The sequence below is a fragment of the Haliotis rufescens genome, unplaced genomic scaffold (assembly GCF_023055435.1).
Source record: "Haliotis rufescens isolate VD_foot unplaced genomic scaffold, xgHalRufe1.0.p SCAF_14, whole genome shotgun sequence".
In the NCBI taxonomy this organism is placed as follows: domain Eukaryota; kingdom Metazoa; phylum Mollusca; class Gastropoda; order Lepetellida; family Haliotidae; genus Haliotis; species Haliotis rufescens.
In genome coordinates this window covers 25,693,548-25,706,580 of record NW_025963824.1, presented here as the reverse complement: position 1 = coordinate 25,706,580, position 13,033 = coordinate 25,693,548, and the positions used below count along the sequence as shown (strand labels likewise).

At 38.0% G+C, this 13,033-nt stretch overlaps 1 protein-coding gene across 11 annotated transcripts in view; it reads right to left on the bottom strand.

The window, feature by feature from the left end:
• Positions 1 to 13,033, bottom strand: part of LOC124131248 (transcription factor 12-like) — a 151,574-nt gene that overhangs the window by 60,441 nt on the left and 78,100 nt on the right. For all 11 annotated transcript variants that reach the window (XM_046494374.2, XM_046494373.2, XM_046494378.2 and 8 more), the window contains 2 exons: positions 6,497 to 6,608; positions 5,781 to 5,839 (listed from right to left, as the gene is read on the bottom strand). In XM_046494374.2, coding sequence (XP_046350330.1) covers positions 5,781 to 5,839; positions 6,497 to 6,608 — 171 coding nt within the window. The remainder of the gene's footprint in view (positions 1 to 5,780; positions 5,840 to 6,496; positions 6,609 to 13,033) is intronic.

Here is a 13,033-nt window from a genome sequence, read left to right as displayed (position 1 = left end):
TATTTTTGAATCTATTTTTTCTCTACTTCCAGTTCTTTGAAACTGTGCAATAGGTTGCTTCTATGCTTCAAATTGAATCACACTAATCCAATTTTTTCAGCGAAAATTCTTCAGCTTTTCTTCAGATTTCTTCAACACAATATTTCCATCTTCTTGGCAGCAATGTCTCTTAAGACAGTCATTTCTTGCTTGTTCTTTCCTACAGAGCAACTTGATCAAATTTGGGTCTCTTTTTTTCCAGTCATCAAACAGTCTACTCTCTTTTCTTCACACACACATATTGTGACTACATCAATATTTCATCACTGTCCATTACAATTCTCACTTCTTGTTGGACAACGTCACTGTTGAATCACTTTGGTAGTACCAATCTTGTTTTCTAAATATTTGCAAAAAAAATTGCAAAGTTATAAAACACTTCTTCAAAAAATCTTAGAAATAACAAATTATTTAGTCCATACTAACAACATATAAGGTCATACAAATCCTACTTGCAGTATTTTCTTGTCCTTGAACACATCTAATTAATGTCGATCTAGGAACACCATGTTATAAGGAAACCATGAATAACAGCCACTGGCAAACACACCTCCCGCTGGGCTAACACATCGACATTCTAGGCTAATATTTTGGATTCAAACAGTATGTTATGTTCATTAAGTCATAAACTTTAAATTCAGCTGATGTAACTTGATATTTCTTTGGTGAATTGTATGAAAACATCTAATTAGAACCCATACGTTAAACAGTTAACAAGACTGAGTTTTTGTCCTAGATTATCACACAAACTGATAAACCATCTGTGGTCACACGCTGTTGAAATCTCTGCAAACATGAGTCCAGATATACAATTTCTCCAAATCAGTCAGTCCTAAATCAAACAATTTTCTTAAAACCAAATTTCAAATTACAATTTTCTTGTAAGAATCTTTTTTAATCACATAAAAGATAACTATTCAGTAACCATAAACAAGAGAATGGACTTGTACAAAAATACCAAATAAGGTCACAAAGCATGTAATATACTTTATTTATCACACATCTCCTACCTTGAAACAATAGAGTATGTCTGAAGTCACCTGTCCCCCAAACTAATGGTACATAACTGTATTTTTCAAATGCACCATATGGCTGGAGAAAATTCAAAATGTCTGCCACTCATCAATATCTCTACTTGTAGCAGCTCTAGGTTACAATGCATGGACCCTGTTAGCATAACAATACCTAACTATAAGCAACGCAGTAGCATGTCGGCTAAAAATTTGGATGGGATGTTTTTGAACGGATAGCAGTTGGCTCCAGCTAAGATTCAGCAGTTGTCAAACTTGGTGCACATGTATCAACGTATGTAGAAATTATCATAAAAAATTTTTCTGTTTACAGCGAAAATACCTTTGGAATGAAGCCACTGTACAGTCATTATTAATGCATAGCTAACACTGAATTACAAATTGGAACACTGTTATCACTATCATCATCATCATCATCATGTTACCAGCGAGATGAGTCACATCATATTAATTACCATGAAGAGCATTAATTAGTTTCTCAACACTGTTGTACTTCAAAGAAGAAAGTCATGCCAATTCAGATGAAACAGTGGGAGATGGTTAATCCAATCATCTTAATGACCAAACATCCGTATCGCATGAGTATGTGATATAACCTTCTATCACTCGACTAGGGTATATAAACGATGTCACATCCTGTGCAGCAGGGGTCGGTTCCGAGGTCCACACATAGGTTAAATCAACATGCAGCCATTAACAAAACAGTAAAAATGATTGAATTTGTATGACCTTATATATCCATGTTATTCATTACTTAAGTTATTAGTCATCTGAACTATTACTGAACATGACAAAATATATTCAAAATGAAAAGAGCTCAAATCAAGACTCATTATATGCACACCTTTTGTCAATTATGTCCGTTGTCGTTAGTCCTTTCCAGAAAACCAGGTCTTCAACATCGGAGTATCAAGGTCAGCGCAACATGTCCTTCGAGATCCTCTTCCTTATGTGCAACAGTGTTGACTTCTGAGATCATTAAAATAGATGACCTTTTGAATTCCTTTCAAAATGCGCAACGATGTTGATATATGTAGTTAAGGAAAATATATGTCTTTCAGAGTCCTCTTCCTTATGCCAAGGAGGCTGATGAGCTAGGTCAACAATGTGATGGGTCCACTTGTCCCTGAACAGTGTTGTACTCTGTATATGGAAGTACACACTTGATCTACAGCTCCTGAATGACCAGGGGCAGGTCACCGAGTCTTTGTGTCCGTAGCCCTGCTGCTCTCAACATTGGTCCCAACAGTGTTCAAGCCCCAGGCACAAGTAGGGGTTAACAAAGACCTTCTTAACATCAAAAAGTTTCAGGGGGGCCTCCTGGGTACTGAAACAACCCACCTGTCTCCTGTTGCCTAACAATTCCTAAAAAAATGTTATCGTATATGTGATTTGTTTCCAGATTTGAATTCAACTTTTGTGTAGCATCCGAAAAAAATTGCAATACAAATCCAAAATTCACATCCAAAGGTCCCACAACAGATTTTAATCCAATTATGTCCTGACCTCAACACAGAGCGTCGTCAGTAAGGGTGACAGTCAGTTGATTTGATTTCAACTTCTTTGTGAAGCATCCAAAAAATTGCAAAAAAACTCCGTTCACATCCAAGTGTCCCACAGCAGATATATATTCAGGTATATCCTGCCTGACCTCAATGAAGGACGTCCTCAGTAAGGATAGCTGTCAGCATCTACCCTGTTTCCTCCTTCACAATCAGCCTGGAGAGGTGGTCTACAAGTACTACGAATACTACAACCCCAAGTGGAGTGTGGCCGGGTGGGGTGCTGGCAACAGCCCTGTTATTAATGTCTGGTTGTAATGAGACTTGTTGAACAGCCAGCCTAGTTTTCACGTCCCTTAATCTAGACGACACAATCGGAAGCCGATCATGCAAGCGACACAATGCAAATCTTCATTGGAGACAGAGAAAAACCCAAATTTTATGGGAATGACTTGAATACCCGGATCAATATGGAGTCATTTTCCTCCGAGATCAGTTTCAATCTACTTAGTCTATGAATCAATCGAAAAATGCCGTTTGAAGTACAACATAGAAAAGGCTAGCCGTATTGGTATCGACTACCAATATTTGTTAGGGTATTCATGCTTGGGGAACAATAGACACGCACACATCTGTTGCCTTGTCAGGTATATTGACTAGCACATGCAACAGGTGTGTGGATTCTGACTGGGTGATGCAGATAGATAGGACAATAGGCAGTGGAGATAATTAGAAGCCAGGACAAAATATATTAAACAACGCCGAGAACGTAAAGTGTGTTTCTAAAGCTTGATCAATACACACAGGCATATTTAGAAAATTATTGTCTTTGTTTTATTACAATGTTTATCCCAACTTCGAAGCTGAACCTAGTTTTGACTTAGCAATAGGATTTTAGTTTCTAGGACATAATTCATTATTTATATTTCCAGGGACAATGAATTTATAGGAAGCCTGCATCAACAAGGCAAGAGGTTCATATTTCATCCGTATGTAGGTATTCTGCACGTCTGGTTAGTTGAAATGGCTTCCAAACCAAGTCAAATTGATCACAAAATCCCTGGAATTTTCTCCAGTGTATCATCCAGTCATATTCCCCAGAAAGGAAATATAGGATACATTACCATGGTTTAACCACAGTTCAGTGAAGCAGCAACACTTCCTTTCCAACAACTCACAGAATTAGTTTTTGTTTTGGTCTGCATAACATTTCCATAAATTAGAATTAGTTGTAAAGAATATGCAATGAGATAGTAACCACGGTAGCTGGTTGTGTTTCAGGTTGTCCATGCTTAACCCTCACACAAATACACTGTCAGCTAGCAAGGATTTACATAAAAGTAGAGGTCCAAACAATATAGGTTATCATAGAGTATGATAATGTTGGAGTTTTAAAAAAGTGACATTTTAAACTAACAGGACCAATTGTTAGAAAAAGGCATCAATATACTCACCGCCAAAAGAAACCCAAATACCATACAAGCAAATGTACTGTTATGTTGCGTGAATCGACTCTCATGAACGTATCACATTTGACGTCATAGATTCATGACGCGAGATGCACCATTTGTCTCGTGCAGTATTGGCATGAACAGTTTGGAAATCGCATGCAGCATTTCATGATAAGAATATAGACTCTGTGGTAACACTGACTGACTGTTAGTTTTGTCATTAAGTGGTAAACACTGGAAACATCTCTTGTTCCCATCTCCTCTCTATGAGTTTCTATGGTTCCCATTTCTTTTGGCGGTGAGTATACCTAAGTTATAACGTTTTCACAATAAATCTCTGAATTAAAAAAATAAAGACTTTCAAAAAGCACAAAACAAAAAATTCCCTATTTTCCAGCCACAGGTACATAATTCCTTAGCCCAGATAAATCCCTGCATTGAAAACTTTACCTAGCAAGTGTGTCATATCCGATATGCCCCACTTCAATATGTCATGCCCTAACCAATTGGGTCCATATCTCACAGCTGTGAATTCAAACCTGTGCCCTAATTGCAGGTGTGCCCTAATGTCAGGTGAGCACTAATTGCAGGTGTGCCCTAATGTCAGGTGAGCCCTGCAGCCTCCCCCTACCCCCCTGCCTGTGTTTCTGATGAACAAGACAACTCTCCTCTTTTTTTGCATGAGAAAACACAGAAACTTGTAAGTAATAAGGGTATGTTTAAAGGTGGGTAAATGTTTATATTGAGCAATTATTAACAAATGTTATATTTGGGACAACACTTTCTAAGTAAAGTACAGATACTCATAGTTTGGGGTTGAGTTCCATCCAGGATTCGAAACCCACAAAGTACGAGAATCTGTACTTTTCTAAGAAAGTGTTATCCCAAATATAACATTTGTCACATACGACCACTTTCTAAATAGCATTGTGTGTTCATGAGCAATTACTGTTTTGCTTTGTTTGTTGTTAAACACTTACACTCAATAATATTCTAGCTATATGACAGTGACCTGTAAATAATTGAGCGTGGGTCAGACGATCCATTGATTGGTATTGCAAGCAACATCAAGCATGTCACAGAGTTGGACCACCCAATCCATTTAGTTGCCTCTCAGTCCTTTCAGTCGTGTCACAAAGGTTGGTGGGGACTAATTCAAACCCAGAATCTGCACAGGGTTCGAGCACTATCACAACATGGGACACACATTGTACCATTATCGGGAAGTAAACCTGGGTATTCAACATGAGCGAACACCTCAACCACTACCCCACTAACCTTGGTTTTCTGGAGTCAAACACATACACACTGGTTCAGAAGGATCAAAATTGTTATCAATGGCATAATTCAACACACAATAATCATCAAAACAAAATCAATCAACATTACATGCTCAAATTCTCAAATCTGAAAAAAAGTTTTTCTCTGTTATTTAACGCTAAACTCAGCCATATGACAGCAGTTTGTAAATAATTGAGTCTGGACCAGACAATCCAGTGATGTCATCATGAGCATCAATCGATACAAATGGGATATGATGACCTGCATGAACCCAGTCAGCAAGTCTGACCACCCGATTCCCTTATTCGCTTCTTACGACAAGCATGGGTTGCTGAAGGCCTATTCCAACTCAGATCTTCACTGGTCTGACAAAAAAGTGTTTTGCAACAATGTGACTGAAGAGGCCTCTAGCATTCTCTGGCTAGTGGATTGATGAGTATCTGAAAACGAGTAAATGACCATCGAAGTCTACTTACAACACCAGTTTTTCGCCTTTTTCCATGATCAGGAGGGGTGAATTTTCCCGTAGGTCGACCTGACAAAGTAAAGTTGCAATGTTTTATTTACTTTCCCATAAATTAAAACATTGTTCTTAATACAAAAAGCAAAATGAGTGAAGTGAGTGAGTGAGTATGGTTTTACGCCGCTTTTAGCAATATTCCAGCAATATCCTGGCAGGGTACACCAGAAATGGGCTTCACACATTGTACCCATGTCGAGAATCGAACCTGGATCTTCGGCGTGATGAGCCAACGCTTGAACCACTAGGCTACCCGACCGCCCCATGAGTGAAGTGAGTGAGTGAATGTTGTTTAATGCCACAGTTAGTGAAACTCCAGGCAGGGTCTGGACAGGACACAAACCAGGAGTTGATATTATGATCAACGTCCCACCAACGTTTTACACACTGTATCCATTAGAGCAATCAAACCTGAGTCTTTGGGATGACGAACGACACTTTACCCATTTGGTTACTCCGAAGTCCAAACTTAATATGTGATTAAGTGCATAAAGTAATGCAGTTTGTAAAAGTTTACCACTTCAGTGAAACCCATTAGTATCGACAAAACTAGAATCATAATCAGGGTGATCTTATTTTCGAACCCATGATCATTAGATCCTGTTGTGCCTAGGGGATACAACTCTGCCCCCCTTAAAACTAACTGTAGCTTTAATCTAATTGATTGATTACCTCTGTTGTACTCATCCATTGGTCGTTTACTGTTGTAATAAGGCGGAACTGTAGGTTTTGCTGAAGCAATGGCGTCGGGCGATAATGGCATATTATTACCACCCATGATTCCCTGAAAGACAAAAAATAAATATTATATTTTCTATTACATAACTGACTGGCCTGATATGAAGCATTTTAACCGAAAACCACATCATTCGTTTGTTCAATTGTTGTTGTTTTACGCTGCACTCAGCAATATTACAGCTATATGAAGGCGGTTTGCAAATAATCAAGTCTGGACCAGATAATCCAGTGATCGACATCATGAGCATCGATCCACGCAATTGGGATCGATGACATGCATCAACCAAGTCAGCGAGTCCGACCACCCGATCCCGTTTGTCGCCTCTTACGACAAGCATAGTCGCCTTTAACGGCAACCATGGGTTGTTGAAGACCTATTCTATCCCGGATCTTCATGGGCCCGGTTTACAAAGTAAAAAGTGGGAATAATGACGCTTTATGACATACAGAATCTCGCCCCGTTGTCTTTTGATAACAAATATCAAACAGGAGGTACAATGGCTCACTTGAATGTCTTGATATTTGCTTCTTTAAGATAAAATTTCCTGTTCTAGAATAAACTCCTGGGTGCTGTTGTACAAAGCAAACTTAGCGCTAAGGTGATCGTAACTCCCATACCTTAACAGACTTACGACAGTTGTAGCGCTAAGGTTGTTTAGTACAACGGCACCTGGTCGTGAAAGGGTACTGCCTAACATATGCAAAACACAACATGTTTCTACACAATTGCTGATAATAGATTATACTCTGCTGCGATCAAGGGAAGTGAAGCTTAGCTTGCAGGTGTCGATATATACGGGGAGCTGGCATAAAAATATATGCAGCAAATCAATAATATATATATGTACAGGTTTAACACTGTCAGATTAAATTTCAAGTTGCTATCGATGTCTACAACCTTCTATTCAGATGAGCTAAGAAACAATTCACCCAATTCAGTGTCTACCTTAGCCACAGGCTATTTGTGAGTGAGCAAAGTTTCACACTGTCGTCACCAATATTCAAGCTATACTTTTCAATTTAATCAAATTTGTAGTGAGTATGGTTTTACGCCGCTTTTAGCAATATTCCAGCAATATCACGGCGGGGGACACCAGAAATGGGCTTCACACATTGTACCCATGTCGGGAATCGAACCCGGGTCTTCTGCGTGACGAGCGAACGCTTTAACCACTAGGCTACCCGACTGCCCCAATCAAATTTGTAAGATATATGAGAATTGTGTTTAGGTATCATGGATAGATAAAACTATCCATATCACAACGTGGACTGACATGACGATTGGCTAAAACACATCTGGAGCTACTGAAATACTGAAACATAACCCACTTTATTTGGTTTTGGTTGGTTTGTTGTTTTACGCTGCACTCAGCAATATTACAGCTATATGACGGCGGTCTGTAAAATAATCAAATCTGGACCAGACAATCCAGTGATCGATATCATGAGCATGGATCCACGCAATTGGGATCGATGACATGCATCAACCAAGTCACCGAGCCTGACCACCCGATCCCTTTAGTCGCCTTTTACGACAAGCATAGTCGCCTTTTATGGCAAGCATGGGTTGCTGACGACCTATTCTACCCCGGATCTTCAAGGGTCCATAACCCACTTTAAACAGTCTGGGGGTAAGATAAATGCTGTGGTGGTGATTACCGATTTGATTCCCAACCTCACATCCGTCACACACACAAGAAATGCCCTTCACACGTTTTTGTTTGAAATATAAGACAAACATGCTTCAAAATAGGCCTACCATCACCAAAAGAATCTATCACACAGGAGCTGGACAAGGTTTAATTAATGCCAGTACCAATGTTTATTTATACAATGGTAATATTGCACAGGCTATTTATATCATATTTCAACCAATAATGAATAGTTGTATATATTGTGCGACTGAAAGATTGATTCTGAGGCTTGTTTTTGCCAATGTGTTCACATAGCCCCAGGGACAAGTCACATATTTCTCAACACAGACGATTAAAATCATGACGTCCGCAACTACTTCAGGTCACTAGCACTCACAATACCAGCAGGAAAAACATTGGGCGTGGTTTCACTACTAGATCAGGACAATGGGAATCTCATTTATCCATTCATGCACATCCTTAACGTCATGATGAGACACTGGCTGCCTTGCGAGTCATAGTTTCTCCAGGTGTTTAAACAAGAAAAACTACAACAAATAATGCTTCTCGCCCTCTTCCAATACCTCAAATCTGAGGGCTAGTCACATATTCCCGACCCTTGTTTTTAAAGCCTTGTAAATGGACACAACATTATTGAAGAAGACCTGTTCCGCAGTCAATGCTGGTCTCCCCCTGGCAATACCTCAAATCTGAGGGCTAGTCCCACATTCTAAACCTTATTTTGAAAGCCTTGTAAATTAGGCCTTAATTTGTTTCATAATCAATGCTGCAATACCTCAAATCAGAGGGCTAGTCACATATTCCCAGCCTTATTTTTAAAGCCTTGTAAATGGACCCCACAACATTATTCAAGCCCTGATTTGTCCCACTATCAATGTTGCAATACCTCAATTCAGAGGGCTAGTCACATATTCCTAGCCTTATTTTCAAAGCCTTGTAAATGGACCCCACAACATTATTTAAGCCCTGATTTGTCCCGCCATCAATGCTGCAATACCTCAATTCCGAGGGCTAGTCACATATTCCTAGCCTTATTTTCAAAGCCTTGTAAATGGACCCCACAACATTATTTAAGCCCTGATTTGTCCCGCCACTTCACAAACACCAGGACAAAACCTGCCACAAATCAATGCTGAGCTGCTGCTGCTGCTGCTGCTGCTGGTTGGTGCGTCCCTCCATTCCCTGATGCTCAGGGGCGAGTCACATGTGCGAACCAGCTGCACACCCCGTGTGTATTTAACATTTCAGAATCAGGGTCTGAGCTGCCTATATCCTTTACTTACACATCCAGAACCTTATATCTACCCGCAAAAAATTGAAATTATATCCCCTTTTCTGCTATACAAATAAAATACACATGGAAAGAATCCCACTGGAGCTCGGCAGAACTAGAGTCGGGAACAATACAATCCCATGTGGCCACCATAAGTCGCGTTCTTTTCCGCAAAATAAATCGTCCTTTCGCCCTCGTTGGCAAGTTAGGTTCGAGAACATCCGGAAGTTACACACCCTCTGTTTTTACCACTCTCGACTTGGTTTTTTCCTTTCTCTTGATTTTTGAAGACATACGTCTGTGGAACAGAGTTTCATATTTTTTTTTTAGATGAAACATTTGTCATCTGGATACCTGTTCTCTATTGATGTTCATATTTGTGGTTTATCTATGAATTCTGAAAAATATCTGCAATAGTGCAAATTTTCTTTTTTAATTAAAATAAAACAGAGTTAACCAAAGAACAGTTTTGTGTTCTATATTGTTTTATAAGTTTGTGATTTTGATTTTTGTTCTCTATCTTAAGAAATCAAACATAGAACTGTAACAGATTAAAACACATAACTTGGAGAGAATATTATGGTATAAATCTTGTATAATATTTTAGAGAAGATTCTTTCGCCATGACACTTATATTTATTTCATCAAGTCGGAAATAGAATTTCACAAACAAAGAAAACCTTTTTAAAACTGTTCCTCAAAAATGTCAGATATATAATTTTTTATCTCATCATAAGCCACAAAAACACAGCTATCTAACATCAATTCAATTTCCATCTGCTCAAGCATTTTCTATAGGATTTTATAAGAATTTTCTATTCATGTACCTTGAGTAATTGGGTTACCTACACTATCAATCAGGTAACCAAACGATCGCTTCTTGAATAATATTATTTTCAAGAAAAAATAACTATATGCATCTGAAGGTTTGTTGTACATGCAGAAATCAGATTTCAATTTCCAACACAAATAAAGTTGTGCTGAACAATTTTGATCAGAACAAAATTTCGAACATTTTAAAATGGTGAGATGCACACAATTTTACTCAGAATAGAATTTAAAACATTTTAAAATGGTGTCACATACACAACTGTAATCACAATAGAATTTAAAACATTTAAATTGGTCTTGTATATACAAATTTAATCAGAATACAATTTCAAACAATGAAATTGGTATAATATACAAACAAATTTAATCAGAATACAATTTCAGACACCTTAAAGTTGTGCTGTAAACACAGTTACAATCAGGACACTCCCAGCAGCCAATACACAATAACCCTACAAATGATTGAGAATACACACTTTCAACACCATTCACTCCATTCATTAAATCTTAACTGAACAAAAGTACCTTTAAATCATTCCATTCATCTGAAAATATTCCTCTATAATCGAAAGAATTATTTCCCCAAACCAGCTATCAAGTCACTGTTTACCTTAATATCTTGGACAATTCTTTAAATAACAAGTCAAGCACCTTCATAAATCTTTAACCATGTTCTCAAACTGCAGGGGAAATTATCACCAAATACATACCGCTGTTGTCATTTCAGCACAATTTAAAACATCAGCATTTCACACGATTAAAAATAAAATACTTTTTGGTAATTTGTACACCATATCTAAAACACACTCACATATAACACAATGAATATTTCAAGTTAAGAAATAAATCCTGTATTGCATAAATGTTATTCAGATTGCTATACTTTTCTCCACATTACTCAATTTCGTTGCATATAAAAAACAATTCCATTGAAAAGGAACGTATTTACGCATTTGCAACAAAGCTGAACCAACACTGGCTGTCCCGTGATGTCGTCATTTCTAAAACATTTTCCAATGCAGAAGCATGTTTTCATAACAATACAATACATGAACTGTTGCCGTAATAAAAGACTATGTAAAAATAGTCTCAACCCACGGAAGCAAAATACTGACAAGCCATTGCATCTTCATCTCAATCGTCTCAAAAAAAGGACAGCACAAAGTTCTAAATAGTAACTGATAAATATAATATTCTGATTTAAAGAATTTAACATTCACCCATAAGTAAAGGTCACAACCTGGTTCCAAGAATAATATTCCTAAAATACAACCTGATCTAGAAATTCAGTTGTTCAAAATCTGGCTGACAACTTGTGTTGTACACTCCCCAAGGAGTTGAGAATGAAAATCGAGTGCATATTGATCCATTGACCAGGGTAATGTTGATGTTGCTCTTTGGGCATGCCTGAGTGTGGTGATATAGCACAATATACACTGCCTCGTCATTACTACTAATATTAACTGATAAATCGCATATTTGGTGTCTAGAAATGGAAACTTTACAGCCAGTTTAGTTAATCTTATGGTCTTCATAAATGAAATTATTGAATTTTCCACATTAACACTTTCGTTTGATAACCTAAAAACAATGTTTTGAACTTGTGAAGAAAAAGAGTACAACTAGAAAAACATAACGATCTGCTTTCATGGAATAAACAGGGAGTCTCCTTCACAAAACTATAGTAGTGCTACTTAGTTGCTTGTTGTTTAACACTGTACACAGAAATATTCCAGCTACATGATGGGCTATAATCTAGACTGGAGGAGACAATCTAGTGATTGACATCATGAGCAACCATCCCATGGTGTTGGGGAGCATGCAACCATGTCACCCCTCCTGACCATCAGGTGGAGTAAATGCAACCATGTCACCCCTCCTGACCATCAGGTGGAGTAAATTATTGTCCCCCTAAGAGGGTATGTAAGTCCCAAATCATTCGAAGTATTTTTCTGCACACTAGGCTTTTAAACGTAGTATCTTCGTTATTTTAATCTAAGGCTTAACTGGTACACTGTCGCCAGTGACTGAAGGGATGACATAAATCCTGCCGGGGTCCATGCAGGAAGCAAAAGTACTGTAAGTCCCCATGGTCCCCAGTATGGTGATCTCCCTTCAGTTGCTGACGATTTCTAGCCCATTTTTAAATTGTGATGTTCATTAATGCTTACTGCCTTTTAATATTCTCAACTAGTTTTAAATCAAGTCTGTGATATTCTAGTTATTCTACTGTCCTTCGTTGACAGCTTTTTATTCAGTTTAAATATATGTATCATAAATGTATCATAAATGTACTTTCTCGTCACGATATGGCTGAAATATTGCCCATGTGACGTTAAATAATAACTCACTCACTCACTCACATCAGGTGGAGTAAAACACTTCTTACAACAAGCATAGCTTGCTAGGGACCTATTCTAACCCATATTCCCACAGTACTACATTCATTAGTGTAAGTTTTGGGGTGGGTGTTATGGCAGTTATTGCACTGCAGGAAAGCATCCTGATAAACAACTACCGTATTCAATGTAATAAGCGCCCAGGGTGCTCTCAAAATTAGAAATAGGGGGCTCTTATTCGAATATTATTTTAGTTAAAAAAGAAAATAGAGTTGAAAAATTGTGAATATCGTGGTTAATGCTGACAGCCTGAAACGTTTATAACGACAGATATATTTTTCCAGAATTTAATTGCCCATAATTAAGGGTGCAT